This window comes from Octopus sinensis, linkage group LG20, assembly GCF_006345805.1.
Source record: "Octopus sinensis linkage group LG20, ASM634580v1, whole genome shotgun sequence".
NCBI lineage: Eukaryota > Metazoa > Mollusca > Cephalopoda > Octopoda > Octopodidae > Octopus > Octopus sinensis.
The window spans coordinates 12,402,415-12,425,625 of NC_043016.1; the positions used below are offsets into that span (position 1 = coordinate 12,402,415).

Genomic DNA, 23,211 nt, shown 5'->3' on the forward strand with positions numbered 1-23,211 from the left:
GGTTTAAATACTAAAGGGTTAAATGATAATCTCAGCACTAATGACATTAGTATGTTTGTGAAAATGTGTAATTTCACTACATAAACAACTCAGTTACAATCTCCAACAGTTTTTGCAAGTTTTTGCAAATTTTTTTTCGCATTGATTTTCTGAAATTTTTTACTGTGGATTAGAAAAGGTCACCAATTTCATTTTGCTTGGCAGTAAATCTGAATTTTAAGGATTCTCAGAAGACCTGGAAAAATCTAGCAAAATATACAGCAAATATTAAAATCACCTGTGTGACTATATATTGGATTTTTTTTTGATTTCCAAAAGCTCCAGTAGCAACAAGGAAAATAAATTCATACCCTAGATGGTACAAGACTGGAAACTGCCTTTCTTGCTGATTTTTCAGTAGAAACTGGACCTAGCTACAGTCTTTCTTATAATATTAAACCAGGAGATTTTATAAATTTTCTCCTTTTCTTTTGACAGATACATTCCATTACTTACAAGATTGCCATATGCTTACAAATAAGGAATTCTCACAAGTAATAATAAATGTCCCCCCCCCCCATTATAGTTTTGTGGTTCTATTTCTTAGATCCTGAAAACCAACCGAGTTAATCTCATAAAGAAAATGAAGAAAGAATCTGACGTTTACCGTAGTTGGAAAATGAAAAAAGATGTGGAAGTTAACAAGCTTCTACAGAATGTAAGATGTTTTGTTTTTTTTGACTCTTCTTATTTTTGTTCTTTTTCTATTGTGTGAATAATACAGCATATTGCATGTAACTTGGAAATTTTAGATCCATATTTGTTTAATATTATTTAATGTATTTAATATTTTTAATTATTTAAAAAAAAACCTATACTATTTTATCTTCTATTTATATAGGACCGAAAAAGACAATTTGAAATCCAAAAGCTACAAAGAGCTCAAGAAAAGCAGCAGGCCATACTTAAAAGGAAATCTGAAGAGGTTTCTGATAAATTCTTCATAAATTTTCCTTAATTTTTTGTTGTTTTTTTGTTCTAATGTGCACGACTATGAGATTAACATATGAATAGTATTTTACAAAAAAAGAATCGTACTTTTTTCTCTCTTTTACTCTTTTACGTGTTTCAGTCATTTGACTGTGGCCATGCTGGAGCACCGCCTTTAGTCGAGCAAATCGACCTCGGGACTTATTTTTTGTAAGCCCAGTACATATTCTATTGGTCTCTTTTACCGAACTGCTAAGTGACGGGGATGTAAACACACCAGCATTGGTTGTGAAGCAATGTTAGGGGGACAAACACACACACATACATATATATATATACCCACATATATGATGAGCTTCTTTTAGTTTCCGTCTACCAAATCCACTCACAAGGCTTTGGTCGGCCCGAGGCTATAGCAGAAGACACTTGGCCAAGGTGCCACGCAGTGGGACTGAACCCGGAACCATGTGGTTGGTTAGCAAGCTACTTACCACACAGCCACTCCTGCACCTTTTGTACTTTTTAAAAAATTTTTTCACTTGTTTCAGTCATTGGACTGTAGCCATGCCGAGGTACTGCATTGAAGGCTTTTAGTTAAACTAATTTAACTGACTTATTTTTAAAGTCTGGTACTTATCTATTAGACTAGCTAAGGTTCTAAATTGTGGAGGCATGAACAAACCAATACCAGTTTTCAAGCAGTGGTTGAAGATCACACGCACAATGTGGGCTTCTTTCCATCTCCACCTACTAGATCCGCTCACAAGGCTTTGGTTACCTGGGGTTATAATAGAAGACTCTTGCCCAAAGTGCCACACAGAACCCAAAACCATGTGGTAGGAAACCAGACTTCTTATAAGCACACGACCTAGACAAGATAAAATGGTACAATTCTTTTTTTGTAAAATACTATTCCTATGCACATTAGACCAAAAAAAAAAGAATAATAATAATTCTTCAACTAATTCCACTTCATTATCTGTGCAAAAAGACTAATAAATTGCCAAGGAATTTCAAGTTCCTAACTTCTTAAACCTTTGCCTGTCCAAAGTATTTCCATAAGTTTGTCCTGGAGTGTCTGTTCTTGTTTTCAGACCTTTTATTATTAAGTCCTCAGGACATTTGGCAGTTGAAACAAGTCTACTACTGAGTCTGTCATTATGGGGACGCAAACAAACCAGCAGTGGTTGGGGACCAAACCTGGACACCAAACTGTTAATTGTTAATTAACATTTTCGTTAAGGATTTAACATCTAAGCTAATTGTGGAAATCATTATTGGACTAATTAATTTCCATTAACATCAATTGAATTGAAGTTAATGGATTTTAAAGGTGTATTTTGGTGGTTTTAGAGCAAAAACTGATTTTTTTCTGTAATAAAAATTGTTAACGGTTTATTGATAACTTGCGTTACTTTAGGTAATAATTGACTGATTAATGGTTATTGAAGTTAACTTTTTGGTCAATGGACTAACAGTTAACAAAGGTAACTTTTCGATTAACAGTTCCCAGCTTTGTTAGGGACAAACACAAAAATTTAAAAATATACACACACATATATATGTACATTATATATACATATACTTTTTGTTTTTCCCCCTCACTGTATAATTTTTTTTTTTTTTTTGCAATTAGCTTAATTTGATGCTCATTGCATTAAAAATATTAACACCCCGTCACTTAGCGGTTCGGCAAAAGAGGCCGATAGAATAAGTACTGGGCTTACAAAGAATAAATCCCGGGGTCGATTTGCTCGACTAAAGGCGGTGCTCCAGCATGGCCGCAGTCAAACGACTGAAACAAGTAAAAGATAGAAGATACCAATATAATTAACCCTTTTGTTACTATATTTCAGCAGAAATATGCCTCCTTTGTTTTAATTAATTTTGAAAATAACTCAGAATTTAATAAACTTGACTTATAAAGCTGGTGTTTAGAACACAAATTACTAAGAAATTTTGATGAAAGTTCTTATTTAGATCACATTAAAACAGGGGGTTTGTAACATAGAACCTGGGCCAGTTTCAAAAGTGATTTGGCATCCTTTAAATTTTGTTATTCGGTATGTGTCCTGTTTAATGTTGTTTATTGATAAACATAACAAACAAAAAAAATATATATTGTAGGCTGCCGTTGCAAACAAACGATTGAAAGAGGCTTTAAAGAAACAAGCTCTTGTCAGGAATGATCGTAACAATAATTTTGAAAGATATGACGCCAGTGCAAATGCAACAAAATTAAAGGTATGATGGGTTTTGTTTTTGTTGAATTTTGTATGAATGTAAAAGGAATTTCAGTAATTTAGTTCCTCTCCTGATTGTGAAAGGAACTTCGATATTTAACCCTGAGTCAACCTTGATTGAATAAATAGATTGTAGCGGTCTCTGATATCCTCACTGTTTGAGAAACACGGCAGGAATAATCTCGTTTGAGATTACGGCCATCTTTGGCAACAGGAACAACTCGGCCAAAGATGGCCGTAATCTCAACGAGATTATTCCTGCCGTGTTTCTCAAACAGTGAGGATATCAGAGACCGCTACAAGATGATGAAAGGAATTCTAACTTTGAACCATATCGTTTGGGTTTTTTTTTAACCTATCGATATTTGTGATTTGTTGGTGATTTTGTCGCTTGTTCTAGCAGTGTAAGTGGGTCTGGTTAAATTTGAGTATAAGAATACAACAAAAAACCTTTTCGCATTTAGATTACTCTGTCAAATTTAATACTTATTTATTGACATTGTTTTGAATTAGTCATGTGTTATCTCGTAGCCTTGAGATTTCAGTGATGCATTTGTTTATATTTAGAATGACATTGTAGGGTGGGTGTGAGAGGATAGATCTGGCCAGTTTGACAATAAAACAGGTAAAATATTCAATCTGGCTCATTTAAATGCTTAAGGATTAACTATTAACTAATATCCAGTTATTTTTTTGTTTCTTGTTTCATTTTTTAATGTAGAACTTGTAGGATGTTCATTATTATCTTTGTTCCTCTATGATTGCATATATAATCTCTTCTTTTATGTATACTTCAAGAAATGTCTTTTCCCAATCTATGATGTGTTTTTATCTATACGATTGAGTAACAAAAACAAGAAAAAAAAGATAAAATGTTTGTATTACCAAAGGTTTTACATGATTATTGTATCAAACATGACAGAGAAATATGTTAAGAATTTAAGGGTTATTGAACACCCATGTCCTTGTTTAAAGCCAATGGCTTCCACCTATAGTGAACTTTTCTACCAACATACACTTTTCTTCCTTACATACACACACACATCTAGTCGAGAATTTGATTATATTGACAAAACAAAGTGTAACTTACAATCGTTACTAAGTGGAGGCGCAATGGCCCAGTGGTTAGGGCAGCGGACTCGTGGTTGTAGGATCGCGGTTTCGATTCCCAGACCGGGCGTTGTGAGTGTTTATTGAGCGAAAACACCTAAAAGCTCCACGAAGCTCCGGCAGGAGATGGTGGTGATCCCTGCTGTACTCTTTCACCACAACTTTCTCTCACTCTTACTTCCTGTTTCTGTTGTACCTGTATTTCAAGGGGCCGGCCTTGTCACTCTCTGTGTCACGCTGAATATCCCCGAGTACTACGTTAAGGGTGCACGTGTCTGTGGAGTGCTCAGCCTCTTACACGTTAATTTCACAAGCAGGCTGTTCCGTTGATTTGGATCAACCGGAACCCTCATCGTCGTAACCGACGGAGTGCTTCCACTAAGTTTGGATGTAACTACTTAGAATTGTAAAAGCTTTTTTTTGTTTGTAATTGTTTCAATGACAACTAAATATATAAACCAATAAAAAGCATTATAAATCAGAAGTTACCTCTGGATCATTGCCTTTATGATGATATCTATGCATAAATGTCTTTGACAAGAAAGTAATATGTATAATTATGTTTATATAATGTCAGACACTATTGGAACAAGAATTGGAAGTGAAAGTTCGAGTCAAGGAAGCAAAATACCACTTAAAGAATTTGGTCGAAGACCGAAAAACTTTGTCTTTGGAGTTGAGGCGCTTGAAAAATTCAGATCCACCTACAAAGGTTGGTATCTTTTGTTTATAATTTTACTTATAACGCTTAAAATTTATATTAAGGAATTAAGGTATAAAAGTCTGAATGGGAGAGAATAAGAAATTTAAATGAAATGATCCCATCTCGGATTTCATGGGAAGTTTTTAGGGTTGCTAAAATATGTAGAACAATCATTCATCCATCTTTTCCACTTGCTATTTGTAGAAGAATCTTGGAGGTAGAGTCCTCAGGCATCCCTTCCATAGGATCCTATCAGAAGTAACCAAAATTACATGCTTCAGCAGGATTACCAAGTATGACGAACTAGCACTGGATGCTATTCGACCAACTCATTCTTTGGTCTACCCCTGGGTCTCCTGCCAATTGGCATGGCTTGAAGAATCCATCTTGGGATTCTTTCTTGTAACATTCACCTCGTGCTGGTGGTATGTTAGAAGCACCATTTGAGCGTGGTTGTTGCCAGTACCACCTAACTGGCTCCCATGCCGGTGGCATGTAAAAAGCGCCCACTACACTCTCAGAGTGGTTGGCATTAGGAAGGACATCCAGCTGTAGAAACCTTGCCAGATCAGATTGGAGCCTGGTGCAGCCTCTTGGCTTGCCAGTCACCAGTCAAACCGTCCAACCTATGGCAGCATGGAAAGCAGACTTTAAACGATGATGATGATGATGATGTCCATGGTACCAGAGCTGTGACTTCCCAATGTTTGCCTACTTTGTATTCTTTTAACCAGTTTCTTCTCTTCCGAGGATCAGACACTGGAACTGGCACACTATTGTGCCAACTCCTGCAATTCTAGCATTCCATTCAGCTTCATGTTTCCCTGTATTCTTGAGATACTTAAACTCTCCACTTGTCTCAGTGATTCTTTCTTTTATTCTTTTACTTGTTTCACACTCTGGGATGCGGCCATGCTGGGGCACTGTTTCAAAGGGTTTAAGTTGAATGAAGTAATCCCAGTGCTTTTTTTTCTTTTAAGCCTGTTATTCTGTCAGTCTCTTAGGTCGAACTGCTAAGTTATGGGGATGTAAACAAACCAGCACTGGTTGTCAAGTAGTAGTGGTGAGACAAATACAAAGATGCACACACATGCTAATATGATGGGGGTTCTTTCAGTCTGCATCTGCCAAATTCACTCAATGCATCAGTTCATAGCTATAGATGAAACTTGCATAAGATGGCACGCAATGACGCTTGAACTCCCAATCCTGTAGTTGGGAATCAAACTTCTTACCACACAGCCAAGCTGCACCTGATGTAAAAAATTTTTTTAAAATTTTAATGAATTCCATTTTCAGAAACATATAACAACTGATGGTGATGGCAGTCCAAAGGAGGTGAACATTAGTATCAAAAAGTTAACTGATGAAATTAATGACAGGTTTGTGTTTGTATGTTAATTTTCTGAATGCTAGTGTTACTATATTTCTGTTAAAATGTATTGTTTTCATTCCATTTTGTTTTCAAAACCGATGAAGAATTTAGTAAACTAACTACGAGGTGCATTCCAGAATTTTTTAGACTTTTTCAGGAGAGACACTTATTAATTTCAAAGAAATACAAAACACTATTCTCCTTCAAAGTAGTATCATCTCCCTTAACCCTTTCGTTACTATATTTCTGACCAAATTACACCCCTTATGTGTTTCAATTAATTTCTAACGTAATCATAAATTTAGTCTGGTTTCATTAAACAACTATAACTTTTTTATTTATCAATGTATTAACGTGATTTTTGGAAGATAATTTAATGAAATGTTCTCAACCAATTCTATACTATAATTTTTGTCACAAAGTGACTCTAATTGCAGGTAGATACAGGTAAATTCAACAAAATATAAAATTATTAAAATTTTCAAACATCGCTATAGAAAATGGGTTATTAGCTAATATTCAATTGGGTATACAACAAAATTTTACGATAGAATTTGTTATTCTGGGTAACTTTCTGATACCCATAATAATATTTATGGCAAAATAGTCTTAATTTCATTTAAGGTTGTGGGAAACCACAAACTATCCTTTCTTTCACTTTGTTTACATTTAGTGTAACAGTTCGTTTCCACCGTAGTTTTCTGATACCCATAATATTTTTGGGTAACTTTCTGATGCCCATAATAATATTTATGGCAAAATAGTCTTAATTTCATTTAAGGTTGTGGGTCTGAACTTGGAACCATGTGGTTGGGAAGCAAGCTTCTTACCACACTGCCATACCTGCTTATACATAATTCTGTGGATATGTAATATGAATCTAAATTCCTTTATATTCTTAAATTTATTGCTATTTTCAATACTATTTCGCATATATTATAGAAATGTTCAAATTGCCACTCTTCAGTCAGAAATCCAAGAGGCAGAAAATGGTAAGAATTAATTCTGATTCCTTTTATTTTTTTGTCATTCCAGTCATAATTTTTTCTTTCTTTAAATTTAATTTTTCTTACATATATTTATTGCAGACATTAATATTAACCTTTTCTCTAAAATCTTGACAAAAATTATTTCTTTTAGATAAATTCAAAGGATGCGTTGAAACGATCCGTAGCATCAATGATTCTAAAGTTCTTTTGAACTTTTTGATTGAGAAGGTAAGATTTTTATATTTTTCTTATCTCAACCGTTTAGCATTCAGATTATTCTGTCAAATGTGATGCTTATTTTATCCACATTGTGTTGAATCAATCATGTATTTGTTTACTTTTAGAATGGCATTGTAAGGTTGGTGTGATATGCCAGATCTGGCTGATCTGAGCATAAAATAAGCAGGCTGTATGAGTTGGATCTGATCCTCTACATAAAATAGGTGGAATATTTGAGCTGGATGTAGCCAATGTAAATGCTAAAAAGTTAAAAGAGGATATATATCATCATCATTTAACATCTGTTTTCCATGCTAGCATGGGTTGGATGGTTCGAATGGGATCTGGGAAACCAGGAGGCTGCACCAGGCTCCAGTCTGATCTGGCAGTGTTTCTACAGCTGGATGCCCTTCCTAACGCCAACCACTCCAAGAGTGTAGTGGGTGCTTTTACATGCCACCGGCACGAGGGCCAGTTTGCTGGTACTGACAACGGCCATGCGCAAATGGTGCTTTTTACGTGCCACCTGCACAGGAGCCAGTCCAGTGGCACTGGCGACGGCCACGCTCGAATGTTTTATGTGCCACCAGCACAAGTGCTAGTAAGGTGATGCGGTAACGATCACACTTGAATGGTGTGCTTAACGTGCCATATATATAAATAAATGTATGTGTATTTTTTCACTGTTTACAAATAACACGGGAAAAATAAATAAACAGGTACCAGGGTAGCAAAAATTCAGGCAAGTACCAAGGATATAACAGCCAACTTATAAAGGTAGAAACTCCAGGTTTTGGTGAAATGTTTTTATATAACATAGATAAATAAATAAATGGAGTAAATGCAGGTGTTATTCAAATCTTTAATGATTTTAATAACACCTGCGTTTAACTCCATTTATTTATCTATCTATCTATCTATCTATCTATCTATCTATATATATTTACTGGAAAGCAATATTCTCGTATTGCATTACTATTTTCATTGAAACTTCTTCACTGTTCTCGTTCTGTTAACGTTTTGGCGTTCAGACGAGTGTACTGGCATAGATGTGCCAACATTTGAAATATTGTCGAGGTATATGTAGCTGATGAAGATAAATCAAATATACGTTGGCAGACGTATTTTGAAGAATCTGAAACCGGTACTGTAATATCCGTTTCTAGGTATTTCATTTTTCAGATGTTTGTTGCACACACGCATCTTTACTAGTACATACGCAGTGAAGCTATACATTAGCGTCGTATTTATTACGTTCGCTATTTTCCAGTAAATATTGGTGCTTCGTTGTGCCATTTATTTACTTTTATGTATATATATATATATTCACAATTTAGTAGTTCTCTGCAAAACATGCTTCTTATTGAAGCAAATATTTACATATAGCTAGAATGGCAATAATTTTCCATCTAACTTCAAGTTTTCAGTTCCTTTAAGACAGATTTTAGCACAGTCCACTCGACTGTTGGTTCTTTTTTTATTTATTTATATATTTATTGCAATGTCACTTGCAGGTGAATTAATGTCTTGTAATTTTTCATATTCTCATGCAGTCACATTAATTGAATCTCTTTCATACAGAGTATCAAAGAACGGATTGATCATAATAATGACAAGTCTGCTGTAAAAGACCTTAAAAATAATTATTTGGAAGCTGTCAAAGAGAAAGACTCAAGTGAAATGAAAGCGAAATCATTACAGAATCAGCATGAATCAAGTCTTGTGGACTTGCAGCAGAAATATGAAAGCAAGGTAACTTTTAAATTATTAATCCGAAAACACATGTGAGTACTTACGTATGTATGTGTGCACAAATGGTGGTGCCCCAGCATGGCCACAGCTCGTGTGCTGAAACTAGATAAAATAGAATTTAAAAAATTATAAAAAGCACAAACTTAAACTCATTGTTATAACATCATCGTCATCATTATCATTGTTTTATTGTTCACTTTTTCATTCTTATGAGTTGGACGAAGTTTAGTTTAGACAGATTTTCTACAGCCAGACGCCCTTTTGGTGTTGCCAACACTCACCTGTTTTCAAATAAGGTATTATATCTCTCCATGGCCAATCATGTTCTTGCAGAATATTGGAAATCAAAAACATGCTGCTATGTGAAACAACAACAAGCATTTATGATTAACATGCAATATCAAGTCAAGGAGATACGAGCATACACACGTTTGTACAGGCATACATTCTAACACATGTTTCAGCTTCTGTGTATCTAGTCCACTTACAAGGCATTGGATGGTCCAGATGATGCTTGCCCATGGTGCCACCCAATGGGACTGAACCTAAAATCACGTGTTTGAGAAGTGTACTTCTTAACCACACAGCCATGTTATCTATAATATAAATTGGACATGGGCGATCGTTGTATTCTTTCTTGTCTTGAGGTTCACAGCCAAACGGCAGGGTGGATTCGCGTGAAAAATGGCACACGTGTGGGGACAGGTGCATAGATTGGAATGCACTTTGTATTTTTTTCCTAGCCCCCATACTTACTGAGAAAATTGATTAAAGCTTTTCTAGTGGAATTCCCCCTCTTTCTTTCACCATAAAAACAACCAGTTATTTAGAAGCTGTTTTCTGACAGGGTGGGGTCAGGAAATGTTCATACAGCTGGAGACTCCAATCGAAACAGGGGACCCAAAATGATAAGGTTGAGAAACGCTGTTATAGATTATGCCTAATCGAAAACGATTTTATATATATATATATATATATATATATATGCCAGTGGCACATAAAAAGCACCATCCGATCGTGGCCGTTGCCAGCCTCGCCTGGCCCCCGTGCTGGTGGCACATAAAAAGCACCATCCGATCGATGGCCATTTGCCAGACTCGTCTGGCACCTGTGCACCCACTACACTCATGGAGTGGTTGGCGTTAGGAAGTGCATCCAGCCGTAGAAACATTGCCAGATCAAACTGGGCCTGGTGCAGCCTCTGGCTTCCCAGACCCCAGTTGAACGGGCCAACCCATGCTAGCATGGAAAGCAGACGCTAAATGATGATGATGATATATATATATATACATACATATATATATATATATATATATATACTAGCAGCTAAACCCAGTTTCACTCGGTCTGTTTGGATGATGTGGCTGTGATCGTTTTCGGCTAGGCATAATCTATAACACCGCTTCTCAACCTTATCATTGTATGTAGGACTACATAACTCAATGAGTCCTTTCTTTTGGGACATGTGGCTGTTATTTTTAACAGGTCAATCTACCCACTTAGAATCTGGTGTGTATCACAGTATGGGGGAAACAAACACTGATTGTGTCAAGCAGTGTGGGTGAGCACACGTGATAGGCTTCTTAGCAATTTCTGACTCCCAGAGCATTGTTCAGTGTGGGGCTGTAGCAGAAGGCATTTGACTGAGGTGTTGTGCAGTGGTACTGAACCTGAAACCATATGGTTGGTAAAATGAGCTTTGTAATCACACAGCCATACCTGTATTTGATCATTATCATCAGTTAATATCCATTTTCCGTGTTGGCATGGGTGGATGGTTTGACAGGAGCTGGCAAGACCAGAGCAACACTTGGTTCCATATTCTGTTTTGGTATGGTTTCATCATCATCATCGTTTAACGTCCGTTTTCCAGACGTTAAACGATGATGATGATGATGATGATGAAACCATACCAAAACAGAATATGGAACCAAGTGTTGCCCTTGGTCTTGCCAGCTCCTGTCAAACCAGCCAACCCATGCTCGCTTTCATTGGTTGGATATCCTTCGTAACTCTTTACAGAGTGTACAGGGTTCTTTTTATGTGGTACAAGCTCTGACATGACTACCTAGTACCCTGCAAGACAAGAACTCCTCAACTGGGATAGGGAGAGTGGCATTTAAGATGGTATGGCTTTGTGTTAGTTGAAAGATTTGAGGTATAGAGGGGACAGATGTAGACGTTGTCTGTGGCAGTTTTTAACAAATGGTAAGCTTGAATTTGTTTAAATTACAGATATCGTTTTTACTAAAACAACTGAAAAATGGGTCAGAGGAAGAAGATAGCCCAGTGCCAAAAGGTGTACACGCAGCACGTAATGTAAGTAGTTATTTTTCTTTTTTTCTGTTTCTATTTTAACCGTTTAGCTTTCAAATCTCTTTGTCCAATTTATTGCTTCTTTCTTCACATTGTCTTGGAATTAATCATCCATTATTTCATGGCTTCAAGATTTCAATGGTGTTTGTGTATTTTTAGAAAGACATTGTAGGTACGTGTGAGAGGTTGAATCTGGTTAGTTTTAACTTAGAACAGGTAGAATATTTTGGCTGGATATGGCCAGTTTAAATGCTTAAAGGTTAAATATTTCCTCAAATATTTCTTACTTTTCAACTTAGCTGATATTAATTACAATTTGAATTGTGTGATAAATTAAAAAAAAAGATTCCTTACAATGTTTTTGTACTAGAAATAAAGTTAATTTTTTAATGTCCCAGGGAGACTGGTGTCTGTGACTAATGCCACTTTATTATGTCATTTAGTCTTTTGGGGCTTAAAGAGTTCAAATGAATTATTAATTTTAAATGATATTTTGATGACAAGATTTCAGCATTTAGATATCATCATCCACTTTCCCTTGGTTGCATGAATTGGACTGGAATTATGGTGGTAGATTTTTCTATGACTGGATGCCCTTCCTGTCACAAACTTTGCCTTTTCTAAGCAAGCTAATATTTCACCAAGCCCAGGCATATTTTTGCACAATACTGGAAATGAATGTTTTAACAATCATGTGATGTTAAGAGAGGCACTTGCACACACTGATATTTCTTCATGTTTCTGTCTTAGGAGATAAAACTCACAAGGCTTTGGTTGGCCTGGGGCTATAAGACACTTGCCTAAGGTATGGTTGAACCCAAAATTGGCTGGGAAGCAAACTTCTCAATCACACAGCTACATCTGTATTTATCTATGGATGGATAATTAAATAAAAAAAATTCGTCATCAAAGACTAAATTTGGAAAATATATATCAAATAACGATAATAAAAGTTTTAATTTTCATATTTATTGACTATTTTTGCATATCTATTTCTTTTTAGACCGTTTTTGTTCCTGACACTCCAGATATTTTAGATAATGACCCAGACTATCACCCTGATAGCTCCATGGAATTTGACACACCTTATATGAAAGTGACTAAGAAACAAGCAAAACCTGTGAGTTTAGAATTTTTCAAAATTTACACTTCATATTTGGCTGTAATCAACTCTGGCTATTGCAAACATTCTGTCAGGAATTCTTTACGCTTGTGATTTTTTTTTTGTTCTTATTTTTTTTTCCTGTAATTTACACAGTTTTATGTGATGCTTATTTCCATTTGTAATAATTTATAAAATTATGGCTTGAGTCAGTCTTCACAAACGATGGATGCTTATGGTCCAATACTAGTAAATGGAGGATTTTCGGTAGTTTAGATTATCTCCCCTTCTCACATGGTGCTGGTCTTAAATTACTATTTGGTAATTGTGGCATATCCTCTAGCAGCAGAGAATTTTAATAAATCAAGAATTTATATTGTATGGTATTTGATATGCCCATATTTGTCTACAATCTACATATACATGCTACATATACATGGCTTCGATTATTTCCCTTGGCTCACTTTTTGTTTAAATTAAGAAACAACCTAAAAGCATTCCTCACCCCCCCCCCGCTTCACAGTGTAAATAAAGGATGGAGGAGAAAATAATGAAAATGGTATTTCTTTTCTTTTTAATTTACTTGAGTCGGAAAAGAACGCTTGGTGCCCATTTTCTCTTGCAGACCCTTCAAGACCACGGGTTCTTAGCTTTTGTTTTTTGTAGCACTCCTTTTTAAGTAGTTGTCATGCCTAGTTCTCATCTAAGTGATGTTTGAGGTATCACAACTTACTTAACTGAACATAGATGATAATCTTACTCTAAAAGTGGATTGTATAAGCTTTTAACAGGTCATTAGGGCGGCGAGCTGGCAGAATCGTTAGCACGCCGGGGGTGAAATGCTTAGCAGTATTTCGTCTGCCGCTACGTTCTGAGTTCAAATTCCGCTGAGGTCGACTCTGCCTTTCATCCTTCCGGGGTCGATTAAAGAAGTACTAGTGACACACTGGGGTCGATATAATCGACTTAATCCGTTTGTGTGTCCTTGTTTGTCCCCTCTGTGTTTAGCCCCTTGTGGGTAGTAAAGAAATAGGTATAAGCTTTTAACAGTGAAATGATAAAAAAATTGATAAAGACACCAGTTGCAAATTTACTTTATACAAGTTAGTGACTTCCCTGTACCAGATGAGGTCTCATTTTATTTTAATAATCATTACTAGGCTTATTATGTATAATATAATTACTATTATTTGTAGAATTTAGTATGTTTATTATGTTACCTCACTGCACCTCCTTGGAGGTGGGATTGCCTTCTTTGAGAACCTCTGCTCTGGACAGATACATAAATTAATGTCTGAATAAGGAGGAAATCCTAGACATTTGCTTTCCTGGTAGTGAAATGTTTAGCATGGAATCTTGGAGATGATGTACAGCAAGGGTTGTGGGGAAACGACCATAGATTATCGTATTAGGAAACGGTCCAGTTCCAACTTCCATGACATTTTCTTGTTGGAATTTAAAATTTTCTCTGGAGGTCTAACTGAGTTTTGTAATATTAAAAGGATTATTCTTGATAAATAATATTCGTTTAACCCTTTCGATACCAACCCAGCTAAAACTGGCTCTGTAGTACAAAATGTCTTGTTTTCATAAGTTTTGAATTAAAATCTTCCACCAAACCTTAGTCACAATTTATATTCCCAACACTAACTTAATCATAACCAAGTTATTTTACTAAATTCTTTGTTATATTTAAAATTTATTGAAAGAAACACAGAGCATCTTAACAGAAATATTGTAACAAAAGGGTTAAATGAATGAATGTATGTACTGTGTTGTTTGCAATATTCTGTGAAATTAAATATTTTTAGGCAATTGTTTGCAAGTTAAACTTGCAATGTTATTAGAGTTGGTTAGAATGTGTACAAATGATTTGAAAAAAAGGGTTTGATATCAAAAAGGGCAGAGATTAAGGAGTAGTGATAGGGCAGAGAATTCGAAGGATGATAAAGGTAGGAAGATGAAAGGGTATTAGGAATGTGTGAAGGCGCCGAGCTGGCAGAAACGTTAGCAAGCCGGGCGAAATGCGTAGCCGTATTTCGTCTGTCGTTACATTGTGGGTTCAAATTCCGCCGAGGTCGACTTTGCCTTTCATCCTTTCGGGGTCGATAAATTAAGTACCAGTTTCGCACTGGGGGGCGATGTAATCAACTTAATACCTATTTCTGTCCTTGTTTGTCCCTTCTATGTTTAGCCCTTTGTGGGTAATAAAGAAATAGGTATTAGGAATGTGTAGGTGGAGAAATGAAAAGATATCCGAAGCATGTGGGTTGAGAAGTGAGAGGGTGTTGCAGGTATATGGACATGGTGTTGGGAAGCTATTGGGAAATATTAGAAAATAGATAGAGGTAAAAGGCTATTGGGAGTAAGTGGAGAGAATGGTCAAAAGATATCAAGTGTAAGTGGGTGGAGCAATAAAAGCATATTGGGAATAATTGTCAAATTCTGAAGTGAGGAGATATATTTTTCTCATTAGAACCTTTTTTTGTTTTTCTATTTCAGTTGAAAAGTTGCAGGTGTTTACGCAGTAAATGCAAATCCAAAGTTTGCCCATGTTTCAAGAAGACAGCGTTCTGTTTGCCTTCATGTTCTTGTGCTAATTGTGAAAATAAGGTATTTTAATTATTATTGTTGTTATTGTTGTTGTTGTTTGGGGTAAAGCGGAAAGCTGGCAGAATCGTTAGCATGCCAAGCAAAATGCTTCGTGGTATTTCGTCTGCCACTGCATCCTGAGTTCAAATTCTGCCAAAGTCGACTTTAATTTTCATCCTTTCAAGATCGATAAATTAATTACTGGTGAAACACTGAGGTTGATGTAATCAATTAGGCCCCTGCCCCCAAATTTCAGGCCCTGTGTCTTTAGTAGAAAGGATTATTATTGTTTAGAGTGAAATGCTGCTGAAGTCAATTTTGCCTTTCATCCTTTGGGGCGGGGTGTGGGGTCAATAAAATAAATACCAGTGGGGCACTGGGGTCAGTGTAATCAACCCCTCCACCCCTCAAATTTCAGGCTTTGTGTCAAAATAAGGATAGTTATTATTAGAGTTCAAACTGCACCAAGTTGACTTTAACCATTCATCCTTTTTTTTGGGGTGGGGGTGGAGAGAGTTGATAAAATAGTACTAATTGCAGTCATCATCATCATCATCATCGTTTAACATCTGTTTTCCATGCTGGCATGGGTTGGCTGGTTCGACTGGGGTCTGGGAAGCCAGGAGGCTGATCTGGCAGTGTTTCTATAGCTGGATGCCCTTCCTAACACCAACTACTCCAAGAGTGTAGTGGGTGCTTTTTACATGCCACTGGCACGGAAACCAGTCAATGCGGCGCTGCCATCGGCCACGTTCTGATGGTGCTTTTTACATGCCACCGGCATTTGATTTTGATGTTGATGTACTTGACTCAATAGGTCTCCTCAAGCATGGCATGTCACACTACGATCCAAGGTACTTTTGAGTTGGTTGGTTATGCGACACTGGTGTAGGTTACAGCTGTGATCTCACTTTATTTGCCGGGTCTTCTCAGTCACAGGTTTCAGTCTTTTGTCTTTGCCTCTGTGAGGCCCAACGTTTGAAGGTCATGCTTGACCACCTCATTACATGTCTTCCTGGGTCTACCTCTACCCCGGATTCCTTCAACTGTTTGGGAGTAGCACTTCTTCACACATCTCTCCTCATCCATCCGTAGTACATGACATTACACATCCAGTGAATCATGCTAGCTTCATTTCTTTCAAGCCTACGCATGTCTTCAGCAGTTACGGCCCATGTTTCACTGCCGTGAAGCATTGCAGTTCATATACATGCATCGTAAAATCTACTTTTCAACCTGAGCGAGAGGCACTTTGTCACCAGCAGGGGTAGAAGCTTTCTGAACTTTGCCCAGGCTATTCTTATTCTAGTGGCAATGCTCTCTGAGCATCCACCCTCACTATAGACTTGGTCACCTAGGTAGCAGAAGCTATCAACTACTTCTAGTTTCTTCTCCTGGAATTTGATGGAATCAGTTTTCTGAGCATCTGCAGTGTTTATTGCCCCTGTGCATCTGCTGCACATGAAAGCTATCTTCTCAATTAATCTTCCTTTGATGTTGCTGCACTGCTTATGTGCCCATAGCTTACACTGGGTATATCTAATGGTGTTTCTACCTACACCTTTTCTACAGATCGAGCAGGGCCACCTACCTGCATAGAGGAGATCCCAGGGGCAACCTGTCTTGATAAGTAATTGATTTACCCTCCACCCTTTAAAATTGCTGGCCTTGTGCTGCACAAGTGTTGGGCCTCATGGAGGCAATGACCAAGACCTTTGGCATTTTGTCGTGCTTGAGAAAACGACACATCAAGCTGAGCAAAATTGCAGTCGTGGCACATAAAAGCACCCATTACACTCTCAGAGTGGTTGGCATTAGGAATGGCATCCAGCCATAGAAAGTCATGCCAAATCAGACTGGAGCCTGGTGCAGCCTTCCAGTGTGCCAGCCCAGTCTAACCGTCCAATCCATGCCAGCATGGACAACGGATGTTTGATGATGATGATGATGAACTGGCAGAATTGTTACTGCACCAGGCAAAATGCTTTGCATGTCTTCCAGCTTTACATTCTGAGTTCAAATTCTTTCAAGGTTGATTTTTTGCCTTTTGTCCTTTTGGAGTTGTTGAAATAAAGCACCAGTTGTATAATGGGGTGGGGTTAATGTAATGAAGTATCACCTTTAAAATTGCTGGCTTTGTTTTTTTATTTTTTTTTGTTTGAGAATTCAAATTCTGCTGGGGTCAATAAATAAAATTACATGTCATTTATTGAGATTAGTTGAGCTTTTAAGGATTTCTTTAAAATGCAAGGATTTGTGTCTGTGTGAAAAAAATTTCTTGTTAATAGAGACTCTCGACAGGTTATCTTGCAACCTAATTAATTAATTATGCCAGATATTGTTGAGAATTTTCAGTGATATTAACTGCAATGGCGCCCTGCTTTCGGTAAAAGTTGATGGGGATCACTAATAAATGAAATAGGGAAGGCAAGCAGATCAAGGTCTGTTGAGATGTGATCACAGGTGGAAAGGTGCTCAGTGTTATAGAGATGCTTGTTTATGACTTTATTAATGAGATGTTAAACAAGTTATTTTCTAACCTCTTAATTTACACATTTTTTTTTTAATTTCCATATTTTGAATCTGTATATAAAGAAGAATAAGTACACACATTATTTTGGGTCACTTATGATTTATTATGAAATTATTGATAGGCGCAGGAGTGGCTGTGTGGTAAGTAGCTTGCTAAACAACCACATGGTTCCGGGTTCAGTCCCACTGCGTGGCATCTTGGGCAAGTGTCTTCTGCTATTGCCCCGGGCCGACCAATGCCTTGTGTGTGGATTTGGTAGACGGAAACTGAAAGAAGCCTGTCGTATATATGTATGTGTGTGTATATGTTTGTGTGTCTGTGTTTGTTCCCCCACCATCACTTGACAACCAATGCTGGTGTGTTTATGTCCCCGTCACTTAGCGGTTCGGCAAAAGAGACTGATAGAATAAGTACTGGGCTTACAAAGAATAAGTCCTGGGGTCGATTTGCTCGACTAAAGGCGGTGCTCCAGCATGGCCACAGTCAAATGACTGAAACAAGTAAAAGAGTAAAAGAGTAAAGAGAGTTAATGATAGAAAACGGAAATAACATCATGAATGAAACATTTTGGGTCAGAAATAAGTGGCAGATACCTCAAGAGTACAGTGAAGATATATTTTCGTTCAAATATATATTTACTAGACATCTCTGAACGAAAATATTTGGGATAATATGTTAAGAGGTTACAGGCTCAGATGAGAAAAGGCATGGTGTTTGAGAGTGGTAGGGAAGGAAGAAAATTATCCTTGGGCTGAAGACCATGCCTGAACGCTTGCTATGAAATGCATTCCACTAAAAGCACTCTAGGACCAGTTTGCAAGCAACAGATTAGGTCTTCCACCCAAGTGTATCGTTAATCGAGAGGAGTTGTTCTTGAGGGTGTATTCTTGTTTTGTCTTTATTTGTTTCAGTCATTGGACTTCAGTCATGCCGGGAGACTGCCATAAAGGGTTTTAGTCTGATCGATTCCAGTATTTATAAGTTTGGTGATTGTTCTACCACTATCTTATGCTGGACTGCTAAGTTCTGGGGATGTAAACAAACCAAAATTGATTGCTGGGTGTTAGTGACACACACACACACACATACATGATAAGCTTCTTTCATTTTCCATCTGTGAGATGCACTCACAAGGCCTTGGTTGACCCAAGCTATTGTAGAAGATGAGTATCTGAGGTGCCATGCGGTGCGACTGAACTCTGCATGGCCACACCTGTGCTTGATTGTAGGTATTTAAAAAAAGAAAAGAAAAAGGTCTGAATAAGAGCTATTTCTGGTGTACACTGTTTGAATGTGATGGAATTGACAGCATTGGGTTGGAGATGTTTTGGGATTTGTTAACCCATACTGCGGTGGAGAGTCGGTGTGGTGCATGAAATTTGGAAAGAAAGGAAAATGGCAAATGTAGAGTGGTTCTTCTTTATCCTTTCCTTCTACACCATTACCTATGAATAATTAATTGTGCCAGTTGTGTTTTTATAATGATTTTTCAATTAAATATTGACAACGTTCTTCTTTCTGTTCTTTCAGCCGACATTTTTATTTGACTCATCCACCAGCGATGTGGACAACGAAAATGAAGACGACGAAAATGAAGACAACTGAAGCGTGAAGAGGGTGTATACCATTCCTTTAACTCTATCTGATAGTTCTACTTAAGTTCTTTCAGCAGCAAACTTTGTCTAAGGGCATATTTGGCAACCCAACTGTGTGTATATGTATATATATATATATATATGTGTGTGTGTGTATGTATACATGCTATGATATGCATTTATGTATGTGTATGAGTGTAATGTAAGTATGCATATGTATACAGTATGTGTGTGTGTGTGTATGTATACATGCTATGATATGCATTTATGTATGTGTATGAGTGTAATGTAAGTATGCATACGAATACAGTATGTGTGTGTGTATGTGTAAATGCATGGTGCGTGCGTGTGTTCATTTATATTCCTCTGACTGTCTCATCTCTGAGTTAGTCATTTCTATTTTCCACCGTGATGGAATATTTTGTCGTCAATAGAAATCAAGCACAAAGAGTCTGAATGTTGTATTGTTTTTAACTGGTGAATGATCATCGTGTTTGTGTGATGATGCCAACTCATCTTTATAGTGGCACATCTTTGAGTAAATATGTATCCAATCATTACACTCCCATTTTATTTATTTACGATTTGAGGGAGTTTTAAAATTTTTTTATTAATTGTTAGCTTCTACACTTTGTATATATATATATATATATGTATATATATACATATGTATATATCTCACCATCAGAGGTTAACTTTAATTTGATGCAGTATGACTTTGTGCCAAGAAGAAGCATTACTGATGCTGCCTTCCTAGTATGGCAACTAGAGGAAAAACACTTAGCGAAAAAATTAATTAATTAATTAATGAGCCACTGTGCACAGTGGAATGAGAGGAGGAGGATTAACAGAGAAAGTAGTCTTTGTGTGTGGCAGATGTGCAGTTACGGTAACACTGAAAATGTACAGAAAATAGAGATCCTCAAATGTCTGGGGGTGGGGTGGGGTGGGGTCCTTAGACTGGGAGGCAGTTTCTGTTACCTGGACGACCAAATTGGAGTGGTGGAAGTTGTTCTGGAAGTGTAGTTACTGGAATAAGAACAGGCTGGTCAAAGCTCAGGGAGCTCTTACCTTTGTTGGTAACTAAGGGTCTCTCCCTCAGAATGAAAGGCAGACAATAAACACTAAAAATGTAGAGAAAATAGACTCCGTGGAATGCAAGGAAGGGGGGGGGGGAACTAGAAGTAGTTGATACCTTCGATTACCTAAGTGACCAAGTCAGTAATGGGTGGTGGGGGTGGTGCTCCGAGAGTGTAGTTACTAGAATAAAAATAGGCTGGGCACAATTTAGAGAGCTCCTATCTCTCTTGGTAACAAAGGTCTTTCTCTCAGAGTTAAAGGCAGTTAGTATGGTGCTTGTGTGTGACAGCCATGCTACACAGCAGTGAAACATGGGCACTGACTGCAGAGGACATGCATCAGGCTTGCAAGAAATGAAGTTAGTGTGCTTCACTGGATGTGTAATGTCAGTGTGCATGTATGATAGAGTGTAAGCATTTTGAGAGAAAAGTTGGGCATAAGAAGCATCAGATGTGGTGTGCAAGTGAGACAACTGCACTGGTATGGTCATGTGATGCATATGGATGAGGATAGCTGTGTGAAGAAGTGTCACACTAACTGTGGAGGGAACTTGTGGAATGCTTTGGTGAAGCATGATGTTCGAATGTTGAGCCTCAATGACAAGTGACTGAGACCTTTGGTAATATGCCATGCTTGAGAAGACCTGTCGAGCCAAGTGAAGTCATGGTTGTATGACTGGCACCCGTGCTGGTCGCATGTAAAAAAAAAAAAAAACTCTGTCCGAGTGTTAGGCCTCACAGAGGCAGTGGCAGGTGACCAACACCTTTAGTGATATACTGTGCTCGAGAAAACTGTCAAGTCTTGTGAGATCATAATCATGGAACGTAAAAAGCACCCACTACACTCTCGGAGTGGTTGGCGTTAGGAAGGGCATCCAGCTGTAGAAACACTGCCAGATCAGACTGGAACCTGGTGCAGCCCCCCCCCCCCACCAGTTATCAGTCAAATTGTCCAACCCATGCCAGCATGGAAAACAGACGTTAAATGATGATGATGATGATGATTTAGATATTTGATTAAGTCCTGCAGAAATCCATCATTGGTTCCTGTTTGTCATCAGGGTTGGAATAATGGGTATATTGCTCTATTTATGGCACTTGTTGGGTTAAAGCACACAGAATGCTAAAAGATTAATATTTGAAATTCAGTCATTCTGGGAAACAGAAATGGATTGCAATGGAATCAAGTCGTAGCTTTGAATAACTGTATAATAATTGATCTGAATCTTTTGGACAATTTTACATTCGGATTGTGTAATCAAATACGTATCCTGATTTGTTCCTACATAAATTGAGCAACGTCTGCTGATGGAATTCATTGGAAAATGGAACATATTTTGAGTATTTAATCAAGAATAAAGAAAAATGTTTACTTTTGCTGACAACAGAGAGATTCTGTATTTGTGTGAAAGACAGAGTGCATGGTACCTGTGAAGGGTGATGTTGCTGATATCAAGACATGGTAACTGAATGTGGACTGGTTGTGTAAAGGTTGTGTAAAGAAATGACCTATACATGCTTCACTGGATGTTTAATGTTAGTGTGTGTATGAATGACGGAGCACAAGAAGTGAGCTGAGGGAATAAGTGGGTGCTGGAGGAAACAAGTACTATCATATGAGAGATAGATAGATAGATGCGACTGTGCTGTTGCAGAAGTGTGATTTGTGTGAGAACAAATGCTGAGTAACAGAAGTAATGAAAAGAAATTGGAGGAGGAGGAGGAGGAGTGGTTAAAGCTGATTTCAGAACCATGGTGACAAAGGACCACGAGTTGTGAGATGCTGCGCCAAAGGAGACCTGTACATTACTTATACAAACATGATATAACGAAAAGATAAAAATGATGATGTTTTATTGTGCACATGTGTGAAAAAGTGAGTGAGGCTTTGTAAGAACATTCTTATTTTTTTGAAAAGCACTGATAGTCAATAAAATAGTTGAAAGGGAGGACACAAAGTGTTTGTAGCTCATCAAGTATAAACGCTGGGTTTAGCTTTAATGTTAATCTTTGTAACAGTTAAGTTAGTCTTTAACGTTCAACATTTGGATCATTTAAAAGAAATCTATATAGCGAGCTTAAAAAAAATACTAAATAGTGTTACTATTATTTTAGTTTTTCAACAAGTATGGAAATTGGTTTCCTTACTTCTAGATTTGTTTCAGTGTTATTCTGATCTCATTAGTCAACATGTTCTTCATCTTATTGCAATAGTAGTGAAAGAATGTACATTTGTTAATCTGTGTCAGTTTAGATAAGACAGCTGACGTCCCCAGTTAAACCATATTGATTTATTTTCTTGTTACTTGGAAATATTAAGTCTGTCATCGACCAATGTGCATTCCGTAATGCAAGATAACAACCCCGAGAGTGTTCCTCTTGGGCCAGTCTAAGTGAGATTTTGGCTCAACTACAAGAAGCAATTCACTGCATGTTAACCCTACAGCAACTTGATCTTACATCAAGTTAGTTGCTTAAATCTCTCTATATATAAACAGCAGTTTGTCTGTCTGTGTGGCTGTCAGGTTGTACCCTCACCCTGACCACGGCTTTCGACCGATTCTGATGAAACTTGACACACACATAGCCCAATGTAATAATTCAAAACTAACGCAGCGAAAATTTTGAAAAGTT

At 37.3% G+C, this 23,211-nt stretch overlaps 1 protein-coding gene across 1 annotated transcript in view; it reads left to right on the top strand.

The window, feature by feature from the left end:
• LOC115222679 (chromosome-associated kinesin KIF4A-like) overlaps positions 1-19,717 on the top strand; it is a 55,313-nt gene extending 35,596 nt beyond the window's left edge. The window contains exons 16-27 of the mRNA XM_036511530.1: positions 587-697; positions 881-964; positions 3,097-3,213; positions 4,900-5,034; positions 6,325-6,407; positions 7,343-7,392; positions 7,541-7,617; positions 9,190-9,360; positions 11,596-11,679; positions 12,680-12,796; positions 15,281-15,391; positions 19,434-19,717. Of these exons, the coding sequence (XP_036367423.1) occupies positions 587-697; positions 881-964; positions 3,097-3,213; positions 4,900-5,034; positions 6,325-6,407; positions 7,343-7,392; positions 7,541-7,617; positions 9,190-9,360; positions 11,596-11,679; positions 12,680-12,796; positions 15,281-15,391; positions 19,434-19,508 (1,215 nt within the window). The 3' untranslated portion in view covers positions 19,509-19,717. The remainder of the gene's footprint in view (positions 1-586; positions 698-880; positions 965-3,096; positions 3,214-4,899; positions 5,035-6,324; positions 6,408-7,342; positions 7,393-7,540; positions 7,618-9,189; positions 9,361-11,595; positions 11,680-12,679; positions 12,797-15,280; positions 15,392-19,433) is intronic.
• The last annotated feature ends 3,494 nt before the right edge of the window (positions 19,718-23,211 follow it).